Source organism: Saccostrea echinata, unplaced genomic scaffold, assembly GCF_033153115.1.
Source record: "Saccostrea echinata isolate AGI-Se365-2 ecotype Australia unplaced genomic scaffold, CSIRO_AGI_Sech_v1 ptg000047l, whole genome shotgun sequence".
NCBI lineage: Eukaryota > Metazoa > Mollusca > Bivalvia > Ostreida > Ostreidae > Saccostrea > Saccostrea echinata.
The window spans coordinates 15,280,001-15,306,324 of NW_026889796.1; the positions used below are offsets into that span (position 1 = coordinate 15,280,001).

Here is a 26,324-nt window from a genome sequence, read left to right on the forward strand (position 1 = left end):
GTGCATCGGATTTTGATTTCAATGGATGGTGTTGCCATGGTTACTAAAAATAGAAATGTCTATGAAATTCCTTTAAAATGCTACTCCTCGTACAGTTTTGGTCCGATTTCAATATAACTTGGCACACAAGTAGACTACACTAAGATACATAATTTTGTGCATGGGTTTTTGAATTCGATGGACGGTGTTGCCATGGTTACTAAAAATGGAAAATTCTGTGAAATTCATTTAAAACGCTACTCCTCCTACAGTTTTGGTCTGATTTCAATATAACTTGGCACACAAGTAGACTACACTAAAATACAATATTTAGTGCATCGGTTTTTGATTTCGATGGACAGTGTTGCCATGGTTACTAAAAATAGAAATTTCTGTGAAATTCCTTTAAAACGCTACTCCTCCTACAGTTTTAGTCTGCTTTTCATATAATTAGGCATACAAGAAGACTATACTAAGATACATAACTTAATGCATCAGTTTTTGAATTCGATGAACAGTGTTGCCATGGTTACTTAAAATAGAAATTTTTGAGAAATTTCCATAAAACGTTACTCCTCCTATAAATTTGGTCTGATTTCAATCTAATTTGGCACACAGTTAGAATACACTACGATACATAATATGTATTTCTGTTTTTTTTATTTCGGTGAATGGTGTTGTCATGGTTACTAAAAATAGAAATTTCCATGAAATACTTTCAAAACGCTACTCCTCCTACAGTTTTCGTTTGATTTCAATATAACTTGGCACAGAAGTAGACTTCATTATTAAAGATACATAATTCTATTTATTGTTGCATGTTGCAGAGTTTCAAATCCAAGTGCTACTTTTCTTTTGTTATACGTACAGACCAGTAGAGCTACAGTCTCATCAGAGACTTCTGGTTTTTAAACTACCGCATTTTGGCAACCCGACATCACTTAAGTGTTTGAAATTTTTCTCTTTTTTAGCAATTAAAAAGCATCAAACTGAGACAGATCATAACGAAAACTAACTGCTAAAATCCAAACAAATGGATTTCCATATTTTCATAATAGCAAAATGTGAGATGTATTTTGGACTCAAAATTCGTACAAAATACGGCAAAATCGTAAGAGTAAACAGGTCTGCTATATGGATGATTGCAAATCTTTACGAATTTAGTGTGATGCTGTTACTTTTGGTATTTTTTTTAATTTCCTACACATACTATATTCCTAAGTAATACTCTATCCTGCATGGGGACCATGACTTGAACAAACTGGAATATATTTCATCTAGGAATGCTCTTTGAATCTGCACTATCTGAGGCTGCTTGCATATTTTAATGACTAATCATGGACTTGCTAATCTTAATAGGAAGATGATTTTTTCCATATGTTATGTATAACTTTGATCCCCTTTTATGACCCCTATCCTACCATTTGGGGACCCTGTTTAGAACAAACTTGAATCTGCATTACCTGAGAATGCTTGCATATCAATATGACTAATCATGGATTAGTTGTTCTTAAGAAGAAGATTTTCATGTAAAGTTTGATTCCACAGAAGGTGCATATCCTTGCAGTTTTTAAAACACCTGCAAGCTTTAATGAAAATCACTTACATGATGTAGAGACTGTATGTATTACCTGTCCCCAAAGCTGGCAAGGCTACACTTTTCTGCCCAATTTCCTCCACTTTATGCAGAACATCCAAGATTTTCTTTTTGTAATTGCCCCCAGTAACATCAGCGTGGATTATGAACTTTGCTGGCAACTTTGATTTATCAGCATTAACAGTTACAGCCAGACCATGCTTCTTCATGTTTTTCTCTATTTGCAAATTTCAAAAGAATACATTTATTTAACTAATTATATATTATCATATTTTACCTCTCTCAAAACAAAATTTGAACAAATGACAGTCATGCAGATCCAGATTTTCAGAAGGAATCCTTCTACATGTTTGTACTGTAATGAGAATCAGTATGTGTACTAACTTTGAATTTCTATCTGTCTTTGAAGCTCCCCACCAAGCTTGGACTTTATTTTCCTAGATACAGCACCTAAAAATTAGAAAATTTGATTTGAAAATTCAAAATGACAGGAGCCTCTACTTGCATGAATGCTTATGAAATACAAAGATGGTGTCAGTTCATATATAGACAAAGAGCAGATTTCCTAGATGTGTTCAAGTCCACAAGTCAATTATCAGGGGGGAGGGGTATCAAGCAAAAAAATGCCTGACAAAAATTCAATTTTGACAAGCAAAAAAAAAAGAGGAGTAGGATTCCCATTTTCTTTTCAACAAAAGAAGTTTTTGGATGCAATAATGTGAGAGGTTTGACCATATTGCAAATTTAAAGACTATTCATGGAAAAAATCGGAAGGGGGAAGAGGGCAGTCTAAGGCTTTACTAAAGCTTTAATTTATTTATTAAATTCAGCCATCAATTGAAAGAGATTTTGACACTACTGCAGTATATATAAATTTTATCACAATCAAATCACAAGCATATTAATACTTACTGATAATGAAAGAGAGATTTATTCATCAGATTTCACCTGCATACCAAAACATAAATTATCAAAGCTGACCTTTACTGAAATTATACCTTTATTTAAATCCATTTCACTGTCTGTACCATTCACAATGACATCAACATCAGCCAGAGTTATGTCCCCTTGGTACATGCGTAGTTTAATTGGACCAATATCTACAGAGACCTCCTTCTGCCCTCCTACTCCTGCCTCTGGTACCACAACAAACCCATCTTCCTCTACAGGGAAAAATGCATGTGTCATTATTTAAGGTAGGTCGCGGGTTTACTGCTTAAAAATTCTTACGAGAAAACATATCATGAAAATTTGATATAATGTTCCTTAGAATTTATAGCATTTTATCTGTGATTTTTATAAAATTTGTCTACGTAATTTTAATGCTGTATTACTGTAAACGCGGTATAGTTTTTAGTACTATGTTTACGCTTTACCATTGAAATATATAGAAAAATGACTTTTTTAAGCCAATTTTGCGGAAAGAGTTTCTTTAAAAAAGGTTGGATAACTTTTTAAAGACGTAGACGAATTAGTCAGGAATTTCAAAATATCCAGATGATGGTAAATTAAAACTATTGAGATAAAAAAAATCAATATGTCTTCTCGCTAGTTTTTTTGCTAAATAATTTCAAAGTTTACTTTTATATTTCCAAAATGTTGTGTTTATGGCATTATTTATGACTACAACGTCATATGTTGAACGTAATCATGTTTACATACGAGTATAAATATCTTTACATTTGGAATATGCAAAATCTAAAAAGTGACATAGTTGCAAATTAAATGTAATTTTATTCATCATTTCACTTATTGCGGAAACATGTTAGGATGACCAGGAACTTATTTACACTAGTATTGTGAAGTTCATATATTCTGCCCACAAAGTCAGAATGAACAGTATATTAAACATTTCTCGTGTATTAGAATTAACATGCAGCGACAACACGGCAATTGATAAAATATTAATTCATGTATTTTTAGGATGTTCATGTTCAGTAAGATTTCTCGCATAACACATGAATTTGATCACTTCATTCGAAAACTGTGAAGAAAAAACACCCCAATACTGAGAAATATGGGGGGGGGGGGGGGGGTTACCGGCAATGTTCTTTCTGTATTAGACGCAAGCTGGTATATAGCCCTAACTCTCAAACATTTCTTAATTTCGAATTCTCTCAATCAAATTTCCATATGCAAAATGTAAAACACTTGCATTTAGCTTATACACAGAGAGCTTATAATTTCTTATATAGAAAAAAATGCACTTGATACTTGTAAATTTTTTACAATGTCATATAGGTCTGATAGTCCGGGTGTTTGTTTAAATTTATTTTTTTAAATGCATTTCACAATTTGTTAGCCTGCATATACATAGCGACTACACAAGATTAAAATACAATATAAACAAATAATAATTATGATGATTGAAATAATAATAAATAACAGGAAAATACATGTACTGTAATTAAATTTCATCCGTTTTTAGTGCTGAGGATTGATTCCATCGTGAAAGTTTCGCCCCGGCAAACATGGTGTAATACGCACTTCCCTTTAAGGTTGCAAATTACGTGCGCACATACAACCCTTCAAGTTTTTGGCTAAGAAATTTACAATAATTTTCTTTTTTCATACCATAACTTTTACGCTGACTCATTTTGATTGACTTTTAGCAGTGTAGTAACACTTACAATATAAATTATTCTTTTCATTTGGTCAGTGTATTGTATTTAGTTTGTTCTAAGACATTACACATAATCACATCAGAATTCAGACTTTCCTTTAATAATACCTGATCTTGGTTCATACATGTACGAGGTTTACGTACAGTAGCATGCACTTTGAATTCATTTACTTGATTCGTACCTGTAGACTATTTATGAAGTTATTTTCAGAGAATTATACGGGAAACAACGCAACGTCGCCTTTGTGACGTAACTGACGTCATAATCAAATGTGCACAAAACAACCGTTCGAATTGTCGAAATTGTGTACCAAAATTGATGACAAAAGCAAACCCGCAACCTACCTTAAGGTAGACTTCAAATATCCTGTTAATTAAACTTATCATATACTGATCGACACATAATATGGCCTTTTGTAGACAGATTCTGCACATTTTATGAATAAGAAATTGGACTTGCTTTGCTATAGCAATACTCTTAGAGTACTTGTCCAGAGTTAATGCTATTTAAAAAACAATGTGAAAAACCTTTAAGCTTGAGCTCATCTCCATGTCGTTTTCCTTTCTTCTTAGGTTTAGATTTTTTATCTTTAGTGGCTCTTTTGTTCATTTCTGTTTCAAAGGCCTAAAAATATACAAGTGTAAATTAAATATATTTGAATTCAAATCCTTTTACTTCAATAAATCTGTTCTTGCAGCAAAATTAAACCCAAGCTATCTCCGAGTTCAAAACAAGAAATAAACATACAGTAAAACACGGTTCTAGCAAACACGCTTAAAATGAATTAATGCTTACAGCAAAGTGACTTTCATTCCCTGTACTTTTGAAATGTGTTTTGAACTGAACAGATATAACAAATTAAGCATTTATAACGATTCAAAGTTATTGGTCCCTGGCACTTTGCTATAAGCATGTCTTACTGTATAGAATAGAATATTTTAGATTTTTAAAAGCATTATCTAAGAGATCAAAATGTAGTAGCACCTCTTTTCAATGTGTACAGAACAGATTTTACACACTAACCTGAATGGTAGGAAAATCTTTCTCATAAATCACAAATTCCACTGCCTTCACACAACTTTTAGGATTGTCTTTAGAGAAATTAACAACAGAATTGCACATTTCTGCTGCCACCACATCCTTAGGGTAACAAAGGTTACCCGTTCCCATGGCAGGGAAAGCAATGCTGGACATGTTTTGTTTCTGTGCCTCTGTTAAACAGGTTTTCAAAAAAGTCTGCAACATCTGTATGAAAAAATATACACTGAATTATAACCTTAAGATGGTATGGGTTACCAAACAAAACTTCTACATATTTATTTACCTTAATTAGTAGGATTTGAAATACATGTACCTCCTCCTAGCTTTCAGTATGTTAAATTGTAATTTTAAATAATAAATTTTTTATCATTTTTAATTTTAAAAAATGACTTTTTCTTAATTATATACATGTAATTCTTTTTTTTCAAAGTTTAATATTATAGGCAAGCTGATATAGCTAATATAGTGTTGATATAAAAACAAAAAATGACATGAAATAATTAAGTCTTATTATATTTTTGATTTTCAACAAAAAATATATATAAGCATAAAAAAGTGGGGAAACTTCATTTCTTAAAAACAGTTAGATAACATTCCACAGTAATCTACAATCAGAATGTGCATAAATATGTTCACAAAGTGAAATATACGAATTTAAAAAAATATGTATATAAATGGAAAATATCATATGCATTTAAAAAATTTTGAATTAAAAGATCCCAATGGAAGAGTTATCTTTCTTTATTTTTCCAAGGGTTGAAATACCCTGGTTCCTAAATCATTAGCATTTTATCAAACTTTTTTTTTAAATTGCACTTTGTGCAGTGATAATTTTTTTCAACTTTGAACTGTTCTGAAAAAATGCATGAAAAATTTATTTCCAAGATGTGTCGCCTTCAGAGAAATTGCAATCAAAGTTTTAAAAGTTTTGGGGCTATATGTGACCAAACAGTTACCCCTTGAATGAAATAAGAAAGAAGACCAGTTCTGGTTAACATGATAAATTGATTGGTAATAATTCATGCAGATCGATACTCTAGGTTGCCAGATACTCTAGGTTTGCTTTTTTTAAAATCTCCATATAGTACAGATAATTTAATAAATTTAATACACTTGCATTAAAATAGCTTCAGAGAGTTTTTTAAACAGTGCATCATAAAATTTTGACCCAATGATAGGCACTCAACCAAATCAAAACCTTATTCATCATAACATGGAGGTATCCCATACAACTTAATCAAAACTGCCACATAGGACCTACATCACAGGCGTTACCATAAATTTCAAACGAAATGTGAACAAGTAAATCAAACATCCATCACTCTTAATCTCAGATTCCTCCAGAAGATCAAACTTTATATTATTTAAAACTTGTGTGATTTGAATACGTACATGTTTCTTCTGTCAAGCATTCAAGAAAAACATTTAATCAAATTTTCTTGTAACTGATGTATTGAGTAATTTTAGAGAAGAATTTAAAGCTCAATTTCTTAATTTCTGTTTGAAAATGTTAGTGACACACATACATGTATCAAATACTGTTTATTTCCAATCCATTATTTTACCGAGCTCTCATAAAGTCAGAAAATAAATCATTGAAATGTAACAAAATAATCTGCATGAACACATTCAATTAATCATTACAAATTGAAACTGTAAATTCTTTTTTTTTTAATAATCTATATCTTTTTTCTAAGTTTTCAACAAAATACTAAAAGAAAGAGAGAAATAGAATGAAAAATGTATTTTTCCAGGGCCTCAAGTTTTCATTAAAAGATTCCCATTAATTATTTTCATAAGCTTTATTTTTTGTGATTCATTCATTGTTTTAATATGTAAAGATCAAGTAAATGGGGTTAGGTTCGTGTTCTCTTAATTTTATGACTTCATAATTCATTCAAATTTTCTTTTTCCAAAACTTTGGCTATAATTGAATAACAAATTGTAGAAAATAAAGCATTTCCAGTCATGTGAAAAGTAATCCCAAAATCCATAATCATTTTAATATTATTTCAAAGAAGAGGTAAGACTATTTAAATTACCATTTTCTGAGAGACTGTATAGGCAATCTGGATTCATTTCATTTGTCCAAAATGTAACTCCCATAATTTTATCTTGTTTTATTTATTTTGCATTAAAAAGACAGTTAAAAATAACATCATACATTAATTGTATTTACATAGAAATTATGCCCTAGCTGATACATGTTATTTGAAAAAGCTCTAGACTGTAATAAGCATCATTAGAAACTGTAAGCCCCTTTCATTTACTAGATCTTTACCTTAATAGAGAATATCAACCCACATAAGGATATGTCTTTGTTAGTACAACTTTCTCTGGTTACCTTCTTAGCTTCTCCTTTCTCTTTGTCCCAGGCCAGGAGAGCCCCGTGACACACAATCTTACAGGCTAGGTTACCTCCCCCTGTCACTGCTATCTCCCCAGGATTTATCCCATCTGGGTATTTAGTTAGACACTCTTGCTGAATGGAGTCTCCTCCTGCTTTGGAGATGGATCCTGACACAGCTCCATGGTTCAATCTTAAATCTCTTGAAGCTGTATTGACAATGACATCCACCTGTAATGATTATTTATTGCATTTATACATTTAATACCTTTAATTTACCAGAGATCAACAAAAAATCTGGCTCAGGGAGGGAGTACCCTTATCAGAGGGTATACCCTTGGCAGACCTCCTGCACCCCCCCCCCCTTTCCAGAAGCCTGGGGACAGCCCTGATGCATGTTACAAGCTGCAGACTCACCTTTGATTTTGCTATCTGGCCCTTGATTAATTTGACAGAAATGTGTCCTGCTGTAAACTCTGTATTTTGTGCTGGTGTTTGCCCTGACAAATCAAACCATATAAACACATAATGATGTCTTTTAAATCATATCCAACAGAAAAAAACTTAGGAATACTCATAATTCTTGACATCAGAAAAAGATAGCAGGATAATTATGTCACCTCATTAGCATAAACATTTAATTACAAAAAGAAAATTCTAGAGAGCATACCAAATAAGCTAATTACCCTGTGCCTCTGTTTGCAGACTTCGAGGTGACCCACTTTCATCAGTATTTTTGAAGACCGTCACCTTCCCCTTGTACTCCTGCTTTAGAGCCTCGGTGAAACATTTAACAGTCTCTGGCTTAACATCACATAAGATCACCTCCTTAATGCTGGACCCCTTTTTATCCTTCAAATGTGATTTCACTGCTTTCACAATGACAGAAGTGGCTTTATCTATAGGGTACCCAAATATACCAGTACACAGGGCAGGTATTGCAATAGATCTATGACTCATATTCTCTGTTTCTTCTAGAGCAGACTCTACACAATTTGTCAGGTGGCCGTTTTCTTGATTCATTCCACCTTTCCAAGTTGGTCCACAAGCATGGACAATCATTTTACAGGACAGTTGACCTGCCCTTGAACAGAAGGTGTCTCCTTCTTTGAGCTTCCCATTTCTTCTTACATATTCTGAACATTCTTCTTGGATTTCATTTCCACCTGAAAAATATTCATAGTAAAACTCATTTACAAATGAAACCCTTCAGTGCAGCTTTAATTTGTTGCATGTTTAGAACATCTCTAATCTATAGCATATACATGTAGATTAATTTTTTTTTACTGAACAATATCCAAAAATTATATACACAAGGAAATTAAACATTGTATAGCATTAAATCATTAAAGCAGGATTTTTAAAGAGATAAATGAATCTCACCTTTCTTGGCAATGACTCCTGCTAGTCCTCCATGATGTATAAGGTCTGGGTTAGCAGCATTAACGATCACATCTACAGGGAGAGCAGTCAGGTCACCAGAGTGAACCTTTATGGACACTCCTGCCTTAGTTTTGTGTTCAGCAATGTCACCATTTGAGGCTTGTTTCTGTCTAGGACCTGAAGCTGTGGTCCAAGAACTAGAAAAACCCATGGGTTCTTTGTCACCTATCTGAATGTAACATTTGTGAAACTTCTGAACCTTAGAGATCTTGTTTTTGCCAGCTTCACTGTGAAGGTGTTTGGCAATGCCTGGTCTCTTTATAGTGTGTTTTTTCGATTGAATCTTCTTCAACATGTCCTCAATATTTCCTTTGGCTTGATCCAGACCCATCTTAGTGCCCTTAATTGTGATTCTGTTTTTGCTTTTAGTTATCTGAACTTGCTGCTCCTTCAAACTTTCACAAAGCTGTTCAAACTTGTTTTTATGGTGGAGCTCCAAAAATCTGAAATAACTTGGAGGAACATCCATGGAGTCACTCATGATTGTATTGTCTCGAAGAAAGTCCTCTACAAATTCTCTCGCTAGGCCAACATATTCATTCATTGTTACAATTATTACTTGTTTTGGTTCATGTAAGGTGATCAGTTGAAGAAGTCCTTCAAAATTTTCATTGGCTGCTATCTCTTTGACTTTCTTATCCCAGGCATCAGAATTGAGGAGGAAAGCTGAGTCTGGTTGTACATCAATTGGGGACTCCACAATGCTGTCCTTTATCAGATGTGCTGCCTCAACAGCTTTGTCATCTGAGAAAGCATAAAGCATCACCTCCTCTCTCTGAAAATCAAAACAACTCATGTTCTCTTTTTCTTTCAGCAGCTTTGCAATTCGAGATTTTACATCCTTTCTGTTCAAAAAATCTCGCCTGTTTTTGGAGAATTTTCCAGCAGAGGCTTGGTATATCTGCTGACATTTTTCAAACAGTGATATTTTTGCTTGGCTGACTTCTAAGTATTGGCCCTCAAAGGTGAAACTTTTGTCCTTCATGTTTGTTTTAACTTGCATATCTGGGAATTTTTTCTCTGTTTCTTCCTTGAAATGATCAAAACTAAGAAGCAGAAATTGGTGATGCTTCAACTGAACAGTTTCTGTGACCTGTTGTTTCTTTCTCTGAATCTCATCAACCACTGTAGTAATAATCTTCTCAACTTCCTTTCTAACACCTTCAACCATATTTCCATACCCCACAATAGCTATGGTGTAATTGCCTTTCTCTAGAATAATGCCCACTTTCTGTGGATCAGGAACTTTCACTTGTTTTATTCCCTCCAAAAATTTCTCCCAAGCTTCTTGTAAAACATTTACAGCTTCCACATGCAGAACCCCAAGCAACTTCTTAATGCCATCTGCCACTTGTTTTTCCCATTTTTCAGCCAATTTTCGACAGTCTTTTACATCCTTTGTTAGAGTGCACTCTACTGTTAATTCTGTTGCTGCTTTCTTTGGCCATCTTATCTTGCCATGTGTCAGTTCTGCTTGCTTGTTCATAGCCTGTTTGAACTCTTCAGAAGTGTATATAAACTTCATTTTTCTCATGTCAAGTTCTCTCACAATAACTGGATCCAGTGGTTTGAACTTTGGACCCTCATCAGGATTAAATGGCTGTCCTAGACATTCATGGTAAGTATGTACTGTTAACTTCTGGTTGTCAACTCTATGGCTTTTATGGCAAACTCTGTCACACACTGAGAAAAAAATAATAAAAAATACAGTGAAATAAGGTTATGAGGAATTTGCTTTTAGGGACATCTTGGTTATAAAGAAACTTTTGTGAATCTGAGGTTCTTTGTAAATAGAGATAAATTTCCCTACGGTAAATGACTAATATTCCCTTATAGAATTTCAACTTAAAATGTCATTTCTGTCAAAGTTTGCCTGCAAAGGTAGGCTGAAATTGTGAGAATTTTAATCTCCTGGAAAAAAATCAGTAAAGCAAAATTTTACATGAGTGAACAGGGGAATAATGAATCTTAAATATTTTCTCACCTGCAGGATCTTCAAAGTACACAAGACATGTACCATCTTCAGGATTGACCTTAGCCTCCTTGACACCACCCCCACCACTTCGCTTTTCATTGTCAAAGTAGAATTCTAGTGTGTCCACTGAAGTGCTCTCTCCAAATCCAGATACAATTACACAGTTAGAGATAGGAATTCTTTTCACAGCTAGGTAGCATTTTTCTAAGGCTTTCTTTTGACATGCTGCCTCAAGTTTTCCAAAATCTGTAAATGGTTAAAAAAAAATTAATAAAACTTTTTACTTCGAAATCTAATCAATTTATTTATTAAGATTTAATACTAAAAAAGTTTGGGGTGGATATTCAAGATTTTTTTATTTTAAATTCCACTGATAAATATTGCTGGGATGTATTCAACTGTGTCATAATTTCCTGATCTCTCCTATGACCTTGACATATTCATTCATTTTGCATTTTTCTGAGTTTCAAACATATTTTCATCAAAATTCAAAAAACAATACAAATATTGATGATTGTTATGCAATTGTATCAATATTTTTAGACCTTGGTTATCACAATGACCTTGGCCTTATTATTAATAGCATAGCAAAAAGAACAGTTCATCAGAAAATGTTCATTATATTTTGATCAAAATTCAAGATCAAGTGTCATAATTTTCTGACTGTGATCTTCCCTATGACCTTAAAACCAGCTTCACTTTTGCAAGACATTTTATTTCAACTTAAATTTAACTTACATTATCTTTTGACCTTGACTTTCCTAATGATTTTGACCATCCAATGACCTAAATGCCACTTTTCAAGATTTTAAACTTCATATGCTAAGATAAATACAGTAAAACAGGCTTATGACTAAGTGCCAGGAACAGACGATTTTCCTTTGTTATAAGCATAATTCATTATATCTCTTCATTTTACAATATATTTTACAGTCACTGAAAATGAAAATCACTTCACTGTAAGCATCAATTCCTTATAACTGTGTTCGCTATAAGCGTGTTTTACTGTATTGGTGAGAACAATTCAACTGTGTCATTTTTTTTTCTTATCTTGACTTTCTCTATGAGCTTGACCTCACTACTCCTTCATTCAACCTGAGTTTCCAAAAAATAAGTGTTCCATATGAGTTCCATCCCCCACCCCCCAAGATTAATGGTATTTACACTGTGATAGTTGAGTGCCCATAAGGTAAAAATACAAAAATTGTGATGAAGCAGGATTAGCCCTATAAACCTTTTAATTCCTCAAAAGTAACCATTGCTGTTCCCTCCTCTTGTCCATAAACCACATCCTTGACATCTTCCCCAGATTTGGCCTCCAAGAAGTTGATTAGTCCATCCTTTGATGTTTCTGGATTGAATCCTTTGATCAGTACTCTGTCTTGGTACATTGGTACGGGTTTGGGAGGCTGGTAAAGTTTGACTTGCAAGGTAGCTCCATCAACCTTATGCCCTCGCTGGAGAACTCTCTCAACAGCTTTTAGATAAAAGTGGAAATATTAATTAATTATTTATTTTTGTAGCATAACAACATGTGTTCATGAAACACAATTGTCCCCAGATGACAGCTTTTTCAAAAGTACATCAATATCATTGAGGTCTAAACATTTGATATCCAAAGAAAGGTCTTGTCACAAGGAATGCACACACTGAGAAATATGAAAGCCTTAGCAGCAACTGTTCAAAATTTATGAGCAAGATTAAACAGAAAACAGACGGATACAGGGACAGACCAAAAAGTAAATGCCCATGAATCTTTGATTACAGGGGCATGTTAAAAAAGAATCCTTATTATCCCTAGGTGAGTCACTGCCCCTTTTATTTATTGTAATAATTGGATAAAATTGTAAATTCTGAATGTGTTGGTAAACATTACCCTCAGAAAAGTCCATACAACTCTTTCACTTTGGAAAATAGAATGACATATCACAAGAAAGTTATACCGTGTAATTACAACTTTATAGGTAGGTTATAAGACAATAATTGATGGAAGACACCTCTGAGCATTATAAATATGAAGTTCTTTTTTTAAAATTTCATCACTTACTATCCTCATCTTCAAATGTAACATACAGGACTCCGTCTTCCACTTCACCTTTGACCTCATCCACACCTCCACCTCCTGACTTCCTCTTGTTGTCAAAATACAGTTCTACACTATCTATGGATGTTGTTTCTTTCATCCCCCTAACCTCTATGGTACACAAAGGGCCTGTATTCTCTTCTGCTTCTTTTTCCACTTTCTTTCCATCCATCCTTACTTGTTCCACACCAATTTGTTTTTTATTGAAAAGAAGTGGAGCTTTTTGAAGAACACTTGAAACAACTGGGAATGAAAAGAAGAAAATCAATATACCACAATAATTATTATGATTAAGAAATTAATGAAAAAAAATTCAATCAAAACTTTTTTAGGAACTTATACATACCATCAACATCCTTAAACCAAACAACAGCACTGTTTGAATCCTCATCATACTCCACTTTTTCCACGTCTCCACCTCCACTTTTCCTACGATTTTCAAAGAAGAGACTTATTTGTTCCTCTGAGGTTCCTGGGGGGAGTTTAGTGACCTTGATTGCCCCTCCCTCCTGGTCTTCCTCCTCTGAGCTGTTATCATTGTCATTTCGTGGGGGACGATATTCTTCCACCTCTATTTGCTGCTTGTTTATCATCAGAGATGTGCTCTCATGTTTCTGTAGAACACTTGCTACAACTGCAAAACAATTAAGAATTTATTCAACTATGGCTTTTCATGGAAAAATATGTCTCTTTTATGTAGGTTTGTAAAATTATGACTCCTAAAAGATAGTTAGGCAGATACAAATGATATGGTCATCCCTTAATAATTGGTACCGTGATTACCTTGGGGTTATCTACCTTTCTGCGGCTCTTTTGCGGGAAAGTCAAGGAAGATCTTAATCTGGCAAGATTTCTGGGACATAACATTTTTTTACTGGTGACATTCAAATAATTCCAATGATTCATATGCCAAAAGTACAATGTATTGCTGACAGTTGCACTCCAGGTAGTAGATTGTTTAATTCGGAATGTTTATTTCATGTGAGATTTTACCGACTTCCAAAAGTAATGATTGTCAGAAAGAAATGGGTGATAAGAGGACTACTGTATATAGGGTTATTTTCGCTCTTTCACACTTGTAAATAATTTTGCCCCATTTTAAATTCGCCCAATCACAGTTCTGTTTGAGAAATTATACTGTGTTTTTTTTAATTCGCCCATTTTAAATTTGCCCTCTTGTGAGTAGGATGAAAGGGGCGAAAATAAAACGGGGAACAATTTCCCTATATACATTTTCTCCTCATAAGTTGTGCAAGCATGTATTTACCAAATATTCAGCAAGATATATGACTTCCTGTTCTTTCTTATGTATCCTTAAAAAAGTCTACAAGGAGAGATCTCATGGTGTTTTCAACAGCAACAATGTCCCCAACTAAAGGACGTTTCCTACTTCCACCACAAAAGAGTTTCACTATGTTAAGTAATTGTAATATCTGAATAATTTTTGTCATATTCTGCTGTTGACAAGAACATGACCTGTGAAATTAAATGGCAAATATTCATCATTACTTTCTTCATTTTGTTTTTATGTGACTATGTTATATAAATTTAATCATGCCCTATAGAAATATAAAGGATAAAGCTTATCCCTGTTCCCATAAAACTTTGAAAATCTTTGAAAATATCTTGAAATGTGCACAATTTAATTAATATATTTTATATAGGGATGTCAAATCGGTCAATATTTGATAATCGGTTACTCGGACGTTTTTCCGATCGAGTACCCGGGTACTCGGTAAAAATGTACATACAAGTGTGTAAATTTTCTTGAGCCCAGTTAAGCTATGTTTAACTACAATGATGATTTCTATTGCATATATTATGCATATATAAATATAAACATCGAATCCAAAGAAAATGATTTTTTTTATCTTAATTTACTTTTCAAAAAGAAAAAAAACACACACACACACACAAAAAGACATCAATTAATACACCAATTATTACAAATGGTGTACAGTTCTTTGTAATGATAGACTATATTGAAAGAGAAGGAACACGTACGTTTTTGGGATCGGTAGTTGTATTATTTCATATGCTGGTTGTTAAAAAAAGGTTTTCATCGTATATGCTAAATTTACTCCGCATAGCTGACTTTAAACATTTTTTAAGTATTCATGCAGTTACATGTATTTCTAATATTTCTTCACTTTTGAAGTGCGTAGCAGCATTTCTATGCATGACTGGTTTCGCTACCGTATACAAACTAATTTAAAAATGATTTAAGATAATAGACAATACTTAAACGATGTTCAATGAAAACAAATTATTGAAGCCATCCAGAATTTAAGGGCCACAATAGGCGAGAACCACTGTCTACCAGGTGTTTGGTCACTAATTACTCTATATACATGTACACAGCCACAGGCGATAACGGGTGTTTAACAGGTGTATGCGATGGCACGCTAATTACCGAATGCACAAATAAATAATTTTATTTTTTGAAAAGTTTTTTTAATGTACTTTGAAATGAAAATAAAAATATGTTCATTCGAGTAATTGAGTACCAGATTTAGTATTTGATACTCAGACATTCGATCGAGTACCCGGTTAACCAGGTACTCGTTGACATCCTTAATTTTATTGCATAAATCTGAATTCACAAAATCCAATATTGGTTGGGAAAGAAATGGCATTTTTGTCTCTGTGACATCACAAACGAGATTTCCCATTATTTTTTAAAAAGAGAGAAAAATGCAATTTTTTTTTTAAATTTTGACTTTTGTTTTTATAAAGCACAGACTTGCCCAGGAACTATTTTCACATATTTCATTGACATTATCATTCTAGACATTCTATGTTCAAAAGATAAAGTCTGAGCAGACCTGCACTTGATATTTTTCAATCAAATGTTTGATGTAAAATATGTTATTTTATTCTGAAATCATTGAAATGTTGAATTTACAACATTTTTCAATTTTATGTCTAACTCGTGACATCATATTGGATGAAAATGTTTAATGCTTTGAAGTCTGCATATATTCTCCTGGCTTAGAACATAATTTAGGATCTCCCCAACAAAATTTGATTTGACGGGCAGATATTGGCCATTACTAAATATAGTCCTTTGCTTTCTACTTCAATTATTTCATCTCACTGACCTTCAGCCTCTTTAAACCACACAACAGCACTGTTGGTAGCTTTATCATACTCCACTTTTTCCACCTCTCCACCACCACTTTTCCTTGGGTTCTCAAAGAACAATTCTATCTGTTCATCAGTTGTTCTTGGGGGAAGATTTGTGACCTTGACTGCTGTGACCTCTTCCTCCTCAAGGTCAGATTCACCCTCACTCTCACTGTCTCCTGGTGGACGATACTCCTCAATTTCTATTTGCTGTTTGTTCATCACTATGGCTGAACTTTCCTGCCTTTGCAAGACACTCTTTACCACTAAAAAAAATTACAAATATTGTGAAAATGTTCCTTTCCATTGTTTTTTTTCAATGACTATATCATTATCCATTGTTTTTTTTAATGACTACATGTATATCATTATCCAGACTGAACAATGACCCAAATTAAAGAAAAAATATGTTGATCTCCAAAAATGTGTACAGACAATATGACAGTATGCCAAATGGATCTGCTTATGATGTCATAATATCCTTACAGAATAGCCTTACTGTAGAAATAAAATATTAATGTGCATTAGTTTACTTTGCATTAACCCTCATGTGATTTAATTCACATTAGTTTGATTTGCATTATTTTACTTTGCACTTATTTAATTTACTGTGAATTAAATATTTAAAGCACATCCGTGTGAACAAGGCATTATTTACCTGCTTTGACCATGCATGAACATACCCCTGTAGCTGCTACATGTAATCTTGAACACATCCCTGAGCTGAAGACAAAGACTGTTTCTTACTTACCCTCAGGATCTTTAAACCACACAATAGCACTTTTGGTAGCCTCATCAAACTCCACTTTTTCCACTTCTCCACCTCCACTCTTCCTAGGGTTCTCAAAGAACAATTCTATCTGTTCATCAGTTGCTTTTGGGGGAAGATTTGTGACCTTGACTGCTGTGACCTCTAGGTCATCAGATTCACCCTTAACCTCACTGTCTACTGCTGGATTATACTCTTCAATTTCTATTTGCTGCTTGTTCATCACTATGGCTGAACTTTCCTGCCTTTGCAAGACACTCTTTACCACTGAATAGAAAAAAATTGAATAATGTTACACAAAAAAATTATTCTAGCTTTTACTGGAAACTTCAGAAATTCAGTTAACAAAGGACATAATATACATGTAAAATTAGACAATGTATTCTGATGGCATAACTTTCTGTATATTGTATAATTGAAGGGGTGGGGTGGCAGTTAATTGATTATTACTTTTATAACCAAGCAGTACATCTGAATTGACTTTTTTTTAAGAAAAAAAAACATTCGCAGCCTATATATACAAATACTATAGTTTTAAAATCCACATGCAAAATTCTTTGACACATTTTTTTTCATTTTCAGGTACACATGATGAAGAACAGAAATGAAAGAGTTTAATTAAGTTATTGTATGACTGTCATAGGAATTACCACTTGGATCCTCAAATTTGACAATAGCAGTATTCTTCTTTTCATCATAATCCACATTAGCCACGTATCCACCACCACTTCTTTTTTCATTTTCAAAGAAATCGGAAATGAATTCCTCAGTTATGTCCCTTGGTAGCCTGGATACTTGGATACTGTCACAGGCAGGAGGTGGCGTTTCTATGGTGACAAAATTATAATAAAAAAAAAAATCAAGATTATAAAACTAAAATCGATCTTTATACTACATTGTACTTGGTAGGATGAAATTTTTAGTCTTGAAGCTGATCTGTATTAAAGTTAAGAATAACATTCTCTGCAAAATCAATCTTATGGAAGAAATCAAATTAGTAGAACATGTACAGTAAATTAGTGGAACCTAATTGATTCAGACACCATTGATCCAGATCTATTGACACCCATATTACTAATTTTTCTACATTTTATAATACTACTTCATATTCCTTAGTCTACAACCCTGAGCAGGTTGAGTGCTTAATTGTTACAATTCAGATTTAAATACTTCCTTTTCACTCAATTAGAAGTAACACTATACACAGTTTTAATACGTTCATAAATCATAAATTGTATGACAATTTAAGTTCACATAATTATAATAGGACTTTGATCTTTAATAAAAAGTTCCAATCTGTATGACATTTACAATATATTAGCTTTGCAGGAATCATCAGAAATGGCCAAAATGCACTTCACAATTTAAATGTTAAAATTTTAAAATGATTTATGAAAAGAGTAAAATATGCTGTTCAAATAATTCATACATGTTGCTCACAATATTTATCATACCTTGTACAGGTGCCATTCCCGGATCTATATCCGAGCCCTGGTGAATGCTCGATTGTTCCTGTTTGCTGTTATCCACTTGGACCAACTTGGGAGACTTCATGGTTGAAGGTTTGGGTGGCAATTTAGGTGGAAAATTATGGCTCTCATAGGAAGGTGGAGCCATGGCTCCAGGCTCAGGCATGGACATGCTTGGATAATTTTGGTACACTGTGGGAGCCATAGATGCTTTAGAGGACATTGGATCAGATGTTATAACCTGTGGTTCACTTCCAGGGGGAATTTTGTGTGGCAACCCCCCAGGGTTTGATATCGTTGGACCCCCAGATGGATATTGAAATGGCGGACTGGACACAGGAATGTGCTGATTGTATGGGTTGGTGTGTATCTGGTCTCTCTGTGAAGTTGAAGGCATGGATACCGGGATACCATGACTAGGATATCCGGGATATCCTTGGAATCCAGGGAAACCTGTAGGATATCCTGGCATCTGAGCTCCAGCTGATCCATGTTGATCATCCTTTTAATGAAAACAAAAAGTACAATATTATGAATACAGTCGAACCTCGTTATCTTGATCTCGATGGGACCAAGAAAAAATTTCGAGATATCTGAGGGTTCAAGATATCGAGGGTAAAATACTTAAAGAATTAATGATTTGGACTTCCAAATCACTTCGACATATCCATGGTATTTGAGATATCAGTGTTCAAGATACGGACGTTCGACTGTTCATAGAGATCTGGGATAGAGCTAAGATACCTGTATCTGGCATGTTTTGTTTGTTAATTGGGGTAAGGATAAATGTCCCTCTGCCAGGAAAAAAAATTTAACATTGTTGAATCACTGTTTTTCCTTTCATACTATTTTTATCTTCAACATAAAGAAGGAATGGGACACTGATAGACACTGATATGTGTGAAAGGTAGCTCATATTTAGAATACAGTGAAACCTGTCTAATCTGCCATGCTCTGGGAGACCAAAAAACTTGCATCAGAACAGACAGGGTATTAGATTGCAAAGTATAAAGAAAATTAAAAAAAAAAAAAAACCCAAGAATTTAAATATGGGTCAGAATTCATAGTGAAATGGATTGAACAGGTGTCAGATTAGACAGTTTTCACTGTATCGTTATAGCTTTAAATTATCTAAAAGTTTTAATATTTGGCTTCAAAAAATCCTTAATAAAATTCATCAGAAAGTACCAAGAGTAAAACCAGAGAGGGATTCAAACTCATGACCCATAATTTAAACAAGCTGACTCTCTGATTGAGCTATGCAATAAACAGTGAGATGATTAAAAAATTGTAATAAAAACCTTAAAATTTTCTTGTTTGGGAAGCATGTCACATTATGAAGGTGTCCCTTATCTTCCATTTGAAAAATGATCTAATTAGGCCATTCCAAGTTTTTTCTCTGTTTAGCACCCACTCATCTTTCAAAAACCTATATCTACCTTATTTCACAAAATTAAAACACAGACATCGTCAGAAAAATGATGTCATTCAAAGGATTTGATTTCATTAATCTATTTTTATCATAGAAAGACCTATAAATTCCTTAGCAAAATCATGCTATTATATGACTGTCACAGATTTTAGACAAATATAGAAAGAAATTGACAATGGTTTTGATCAAAAGAATCAGTTTCAGGACTCCTAATTTTGTTTTGTTTTGTTTTTTTCTGATCTTGGGTGTCAAAAATCAAGGCGTACATGGACACTTAACATTGAAATAACTTGGAATGGCCTTACAAAAAAAACAAATTTGGTCACATGGGGTGTTCTCTCCTACAAATATATCTCTATCGCTTGTATCTTATCATTTCATACTTGTTCACATACCTTATAACAAACAGTCAATAATCAGTCGCATTTTTTTTTATCTCTTTCAATTTAATAAGGAAGTTTAAACCATAATCTAATTTATGTACAATGTTTATGTACCTGTATGTAAACACTGTAGAACAGATATCAGGTACATACAATTACATGTTCATATACAAGGTATCAACATTTAAAAGAAAAGTCACTTGAAACTATGAGGTTGTGTATTTTATTAGCATATGATATTGAATTTCTCTATTTCTCACGTAGTCAGTACTTCTGGTTTAAAAAAAGGATTTTGAGTGGGCTAACAAAATTTTTATAAAAAGAGCATGAGTTAAAAAAAACTTGTTTCTAACCAATCTCTCAGTATTTCATTTCTTTCTTTTTATATGCAAGAAATACATAAATTGACTATTGGCATATAGCCAAAGGAAATCACAATGTACAGTAAATGTGAACTGAATATATGGCTAACACCTGAAAGTTCCTAATCTATTCTGAAATATAATTTATACCATTTTAAGAAATAGTCTATGAACTTATTAATTTCCTTTATGCATTCACAAAGTATATGCCATGGCTCTATATTCTCAGTCTGATTTACAGTTTTAGGGTCACTATAGGAGTGCAATAAGGTCTCCAACAGCACCACAAGAGCTCCGATGGCACGCCCAAGTGATGCACGTGATCGCTGTATCGACGCAGTAGTAGTTGACAGCACTTGCACAGAGATCTCTCAGTTTGAAACATCACTGCATTCAAAAGAATGTCTTGTGCACGAAGTCAGTGCATTGTGCACAACATGAAGTGACAACTCGACCATCAGTGCATTGTGCACAACATGAAGTGACAACTCGACCATCAGTGCATTGTGCACAACACGAAGTGACAACTCGACCTCACATGTCATGAGCAATCAGCCATTCAATCATCAGAACTCTGAAGGAATGCAGTAGCGCACCGCAGGAGCTCCGTAGAAATGCCTCGGTCACCATCAGAATGCCATGACATCTTCATCTTTTGAAAAATTTCAAATGAAATTGCACAAATTTTCTGAATTCCCATGGCAATCCCAGAAACAACTGTTACAGTGGAAACACAGCCCTGGTGTGACAGGGGCTTAAAATTGAAATATGAGCACAGCCCTCAATCCAAAATTATAACTTTAGTAAGAGTTTCTATCATCATACATGTACACTTGTAATTTTTTTTTTATTGGAAATTGTGTACAATTCTACAGAGTTAAATATTCATGACTAAGGAAACTGAAGAAATTCATGATACATTACACTGAAAAGTTTTAATAACATTTTTTTTTTAATTTACAGGTCTATAGTCAATCTCATCCTTTGTTGCTCCCAGAATGCCTTACTTATGCTCAAGCAATAATATAGGATATGACTGATGTTTTTGTTGCCTTCCTCATGCATGCAAGTACCAGTACCATCTGCTCAATCACCAGTCATATAATACTTATCTGCCTCTTTCCTTCTGACACATCTTTCATTGTCTTGTCACAACATAGATAACTCTTTAGAGCCATGTTACGTTACCAAGAACTCATAAATAAATAGAGGAATATCTCTTGCAATATTGACATAAGCAAGAAGAAATACATGTACTTGAATATCCCTCCCTTCCCTCCCATTTCAGTCCAATTTTCTCACCTGAAGCCAAGCATCAGGAATGTTAGATCCACAGGAAGGAGTTACTCGTAAACTCATGTTTCCAACATGATAAGTGCTGCGATTTGTCACCCACCATTTTGCTTCTGTAATTTACGTAAAAAAAAACAAAAAAACATGAGACATGTAAGATATACTATTATTCTTCAGAATAATACAGTAAATCTGATTGGTCTAGAGGATGTCACATGCAGGGAAACAATTTATGATGTCAAAATATATATCAGACCAGTGGGTTGGAGAATTCAATAAGTTTGCCTGATATATTTGATTCTTCAGGATAATAAAACAACGCGACGCGGTATTATGGAATGTTTAGTAAGGAGACATCACAGACTGTCAGGTCTCAGTAGGGTTGTCACTAGGGCTGTGCGCTATATCAATACGTACCATCCGATATTCAAGAATGTATTGTATCAAATAAATAGGCAGTTTTTCTTATAATTCTGTGAAAAAGTTGGGAATTTCAATCACCAAAGTTTATATTTAACTGTTTTGAATTAATTAAAAACTGATTAATAATGATATAAACATTTAGGAGATAGCACATCTTAAATAATTATTACAAAATACATAGACAACTGTATTTTAACATGTTGGTTTTACTGTCGTTAAAAATTTGAATTTGAGGAGTATTTTGTAATAACTGTGAGACAAGAACTTCAAAATGGGTTATTAAACACTCAGTTTTTAAAAATATTATATGCATTAAATGATTTGTAGGACTTTTTTGATAGACTTGACAAGGAATCCAATATATTGCATATCGCTGTATAAAATATATCGTATCAAAATTTTTTGCTCAATACACAGCCCTAGTTGTCACCTGATGGTGCTTATACACATCCTGATCTTCAAAAACAATAGGAATTAATGTACAGGTATGTTACCAAAAAACACTTCATACGTACAGTAAACACATGGAGACAATTCAGGTGTTTAGTCACAAGCAAGAAGGATTAATACTTGAATATCACTGATTCAATAACCACCCCGCAGGCATACAACGTTGTACCAACGTTGAAAATATGTTGATCTTAGTTGACGACATTGAACAACCAAATAACAACATCATAGGACGTTGAAAAAAAGACATTGAAAATCACAAATTTTTTTCAACGTCAGATTGATGTTAAATAACCAATAATAAACCGACCAAATAGTATGTTGCTGTCATTTATGCAATATATATTTGAATATGCTGATAATATAATTATGTTTGAAAAAAAGAACAATAACCATTATTAATTAATACAAAATACTTAACATGAATTGTAAAATGTGTAAAATAAAATGTTACTTTAAATGCATTTTTTTTACTCAGTACATTAAAACTAATTGGATGCAAGAGCATGGTAGCTATTTAAATGTGGTTTGACCTCAATATATAGTTAGAATAATCTAAACTGGGTCCGTAGGACATTTATAATTTTAACGATAGAACATTCTATCTACTCAACATACCTCACTGTCCAAGACTTACTCACCACTTTGGATTGTGTTCAAATAAAATGTGACTTTAAATGCATTTTTTTTTACTCAGTACATTAAAATTAATTGGATGCAAGAGCATGGTAGCTATTTAAATGTGGTTTGACCTCAATACCTCACTGTCCAAGACTTACTCACCACTTTGATATTAAATTACTGGGGCAAACTGAAACAAAGAATCTGTCCAACTGTGTAGATTTAGAACACCATTTTGTTTACTAGACTCATGAAACGCTGATGATCACTCCCTTGGATTCTTACTAATGTGAAATGCAGTGAAATGTAAAAAAAAAAAAAAACATTCAAATTAAAGCTTTTGTCTAGATTACATAAATTTGAAAACTTGTTCTGTCCGGGTATTGGTCAAACCAGTATGATTGATAACTTACGGTCTGAATTCTGAAACAAGACAAGCCACGATGTTCCTTCGCCTGCTGGCTCGGCCCGTTGACACTGAAATAAACTATACACATTCTGGGGTAGTATTGCCGGAGGAGGAGGGAAGCCCCCCACAATCACACAACGCGAGCTCAACTCCTCCCGCAGCCGATTCATGATGAATCCTCCACTCATAATGATGATAATTCATTTATATAAACATTTACCAGGAAAACCCGAAAAGCACCATATTCTCTGAAAAGTTCATTTTTCTACTTTCGTTTTGGAGTTTTCCGAATATCTATTTTAAGAAATCACGTGAATAAAAGTTGTCACATGACTTAAAATTAAAAAAAAAAATAACAAGCGTGGTAGATGTGAAGGTTACAATGAAAAGAAAATGCAATTTACAGCATGGATGTTTCATATAGTTTGCCGTAAATAGAATGCGTATGTAAATGCAGGTGGCATATTGGTCTGTTGATCATAGTACAATGTAGATTTCTGGAAAACACCGAATCTAAAAATACATTCTTTGGAACGATGTAAACACTTGCTACTTGAAGTCAGAGGTATGAGAAAATAATTGTTTAGATTGTATGTTCTCTGTTTTATTATCATTAATTATTTGAAATTCAAAAAAAAAAAAAAATATTATATTAGTGTAATATCTGTGGATGTATTATCAACATTTAAATAAACTTTCGGTTTCGGGTTGTAAAAAGTGATGAGCAGGGCGAGTTTATGATTTTTAAAAGCACCATGGTATGAAAACCGTTTGTTTATGTTTAAAATAATACACTGTTGCTCCCAGCACGGTCTCCAAGATTACAGTTAAGGAAGCTCTAAACACTAAACAAAAGTGCTTTTTGGACTTAGAGAAAAATACATGTATATCATATAAAGGTGTGCATATTGAGACTATTTAGTTCATTTTCAACATATGGCACCTGCCTTATTTCTGCAGGAAAAATGTTCAAAGACAATAGACTATTCGTGAGCAGAAATCACTGTTGTTTACTTACATTTAGAAAATCAATGGAAATAATGAATTAAATTTCTTATTCTTTGTCTAATATAATACTAAGAACATTTTAATCTATTACAAATTGTGTAATTAACTGTAAATAACCATTTTTTCTATCTTACTTCTAAGGGCAGATCACTCTAACTGCATAAAACTACCCTATAAGTAGAGCTCTTTAGTGAGCAGTGTTTAGAGCTTCCTTAATATTATTTTCCCTTTAAAAAAAACTGTATGCGTAAATGGTCGACGTCGGATTATGAACAGTGCGCGTAACGTCTACAACACGCCTTCCTGTAAAAATTTGGTGCAAGTCTGCTGCAGACATTGCTTCAAACTTGCTGCAATGAAGCTAAAGAAACCATGACAGCTAGATAGAACGTTCTATCGTTAAAATGATATTGTCCTACGGACCCGATTGAACGACTATGGTGAGGGCTTTTTTTTTGGGGGGGGAGGGGCACAGCCATACATTTTCAGTTGAGGGGGCACTATCAACTACCAAAAATTTCCTGACATGCAAAAAAAAGGGGGGGTCATCAGATGTTTTTATTGAGGGGGCACGAGCATAAAGTATCTCTGTTTTCTATAGTACTCTACACTTATATATCAGCAAAATTATTGGGGGAACGCCCCCAGTGCCCCCTCCCCTGGTTCCTACGGCCATGTAACACTTTGCAGCAAGTGTGCTAGCTTCAAGTATGTATCAAGTATCACGTGGTAAATTTTGTATTTACCCCCTTAGTAAATTCAAAATTTACAAATGATATAAGCTTGAATGAGGTTTGCTTCAAGTCTGCAGCAAACAATGAGTTTTTCAAATATGGAAATCTTGCTGTTAACTTATATTAAATAAACATTGCTGCAAACTTGCTACAAACATTGTTGTTCACTTGCGGCAAACATTTCAGTAATTACATTTATTTTTGGCATATTCCTGCATATTAGCAACAAGTACGCAGAAACCTTTGGCCCATCGTCTCAAGCCACAGTCCGGAGTTCGCTCATAGCTCTCTCCAGAATGGGAGAGAATCGAAAATTTTGGCAGTGGATTGCGAGGATGCCTTTGCCGTGATATTTATTATTATTTAGATTCATCACACGTGTTTGAAACTACCATGTCATATGATGCAAGTTACTGCAGTGTCGATGGTCTATTTTTTGGTCCCAGACAATGATTTGTTTGTTTGTTGTTTAACATTCGTTTTTCACTCATGAATGTGGAGACGCCACCACTTGCTGCAAATTTTGACCTATACTCGGCACTTAGGGCCATTGCACAATGAGGGATCTTTTTCATGCCAGCACCTACTGCAAGACGGGACCTCGGTTTATACGGTCTTATCCGAAGGACCGGTCTCCATGTCCCACAGTAGGATTCGAACCAGCGACGTAAGGATTAACCCCTTACTCCGCGAGTCTAGAGCAGACGCTCTACCACTGCGTCACGCGGGCGTCCCAGACAAGGAAGCAATAGTAAT

General features: G+C 33.9%; 1 protein-coding gene across 2 annotated transcripts in view; it reads right to left on the bottom strand.

The window, feature by feature from the left end:
• The window catches only part of LOC133202592 (protein mono-ADP-ribosyltransferase PARP14-like), a 35,032-nt gene extending 10,946 nt beyond the window's left edge, over positions 1 to 24,086 (bottom strand). Inside the window, exons 1-19 of one of the 2 annotated variants that reach the window (XM_061338430.1) lie at positions 23,831 to 24,085; positions 21,933 to 22,036; positions 18,439 to 18,955; positions 17,635 to 17,811; positions 16,967 to 17,251; positions 16,191 to 16,481; positions 13,436 to 13,723; positions 13,054 to 13,332; positions 12,241 to 12,483; positions 11,016 to 11,252; positions 8,972 to 10,714; positions 8,275 to 8,754; positions 8,006 to 8,088; positions 7,586 to 7,819; positions 5,224 to 5,445; positions 4,728 to 4,824; positions 2,575 to 2,739; positions 1,961 to 2,026; positions 1,611 to 1,793 (exon numbers count right to left, since the gene is read on the bottom strand). In XM_061338430.1, the coding sequence (XP_061194414.1) occupies positions 1,611 to 1,793; positions 1,961 to 2,026; positions 2,575 to 2,739; positions 4,728 to 4,824; positions 5,224 to 5,445; positions 7,586 to 7,819; positions 8,006 to 8,088; positions 8,275 to 8,754; positions 8,972 to 10,714; positions 11,016 to 11,252; positions 12,241 to 12,483; positions 13,054 to 13,332; positions 13,436 to 13,723; positions 16,191 to 16,481; positions 16,967 to 17,251; positions 17,635 to 17,811; positions 18,439 to 18,955; positions 21,933 to 22,036; positions 23,831 to 24,014 (5,878 nt within the window). In that variant the 5' untranslated portion in view covers positions 24,015 to 24,085. Of the gene's footprint in view, positions 1 to 1,610; positions 1,794 to 1,960; positions 2,027 to 2,574; positions 2,740 to 4,727; positions 4,825 to 5,223; positions 5,446 to 7,585; positions 7,820 to 8,005; positions 8,089 to 8,274; positions 8,755 to 8,971; positions 10,715 to 11,015; positions 11,253 to 12,240; positions 12,484 to 13,053; positions 13,333 to 13,435; positions 13,724 to 16,190; positions 16,482 to 16,966; positions 17,252 to 17,634; positions 17,812 to 18,438; positions 18,956 to 21,932; positions 22,037 to 23,830 lie in introns of both variants that reach the window. The other variant, XM_061338431.1, reaches the window with a different exon arrangement.
• Positions 24,087 to 26,324: the final 2,238 nt, after the last annotated feature.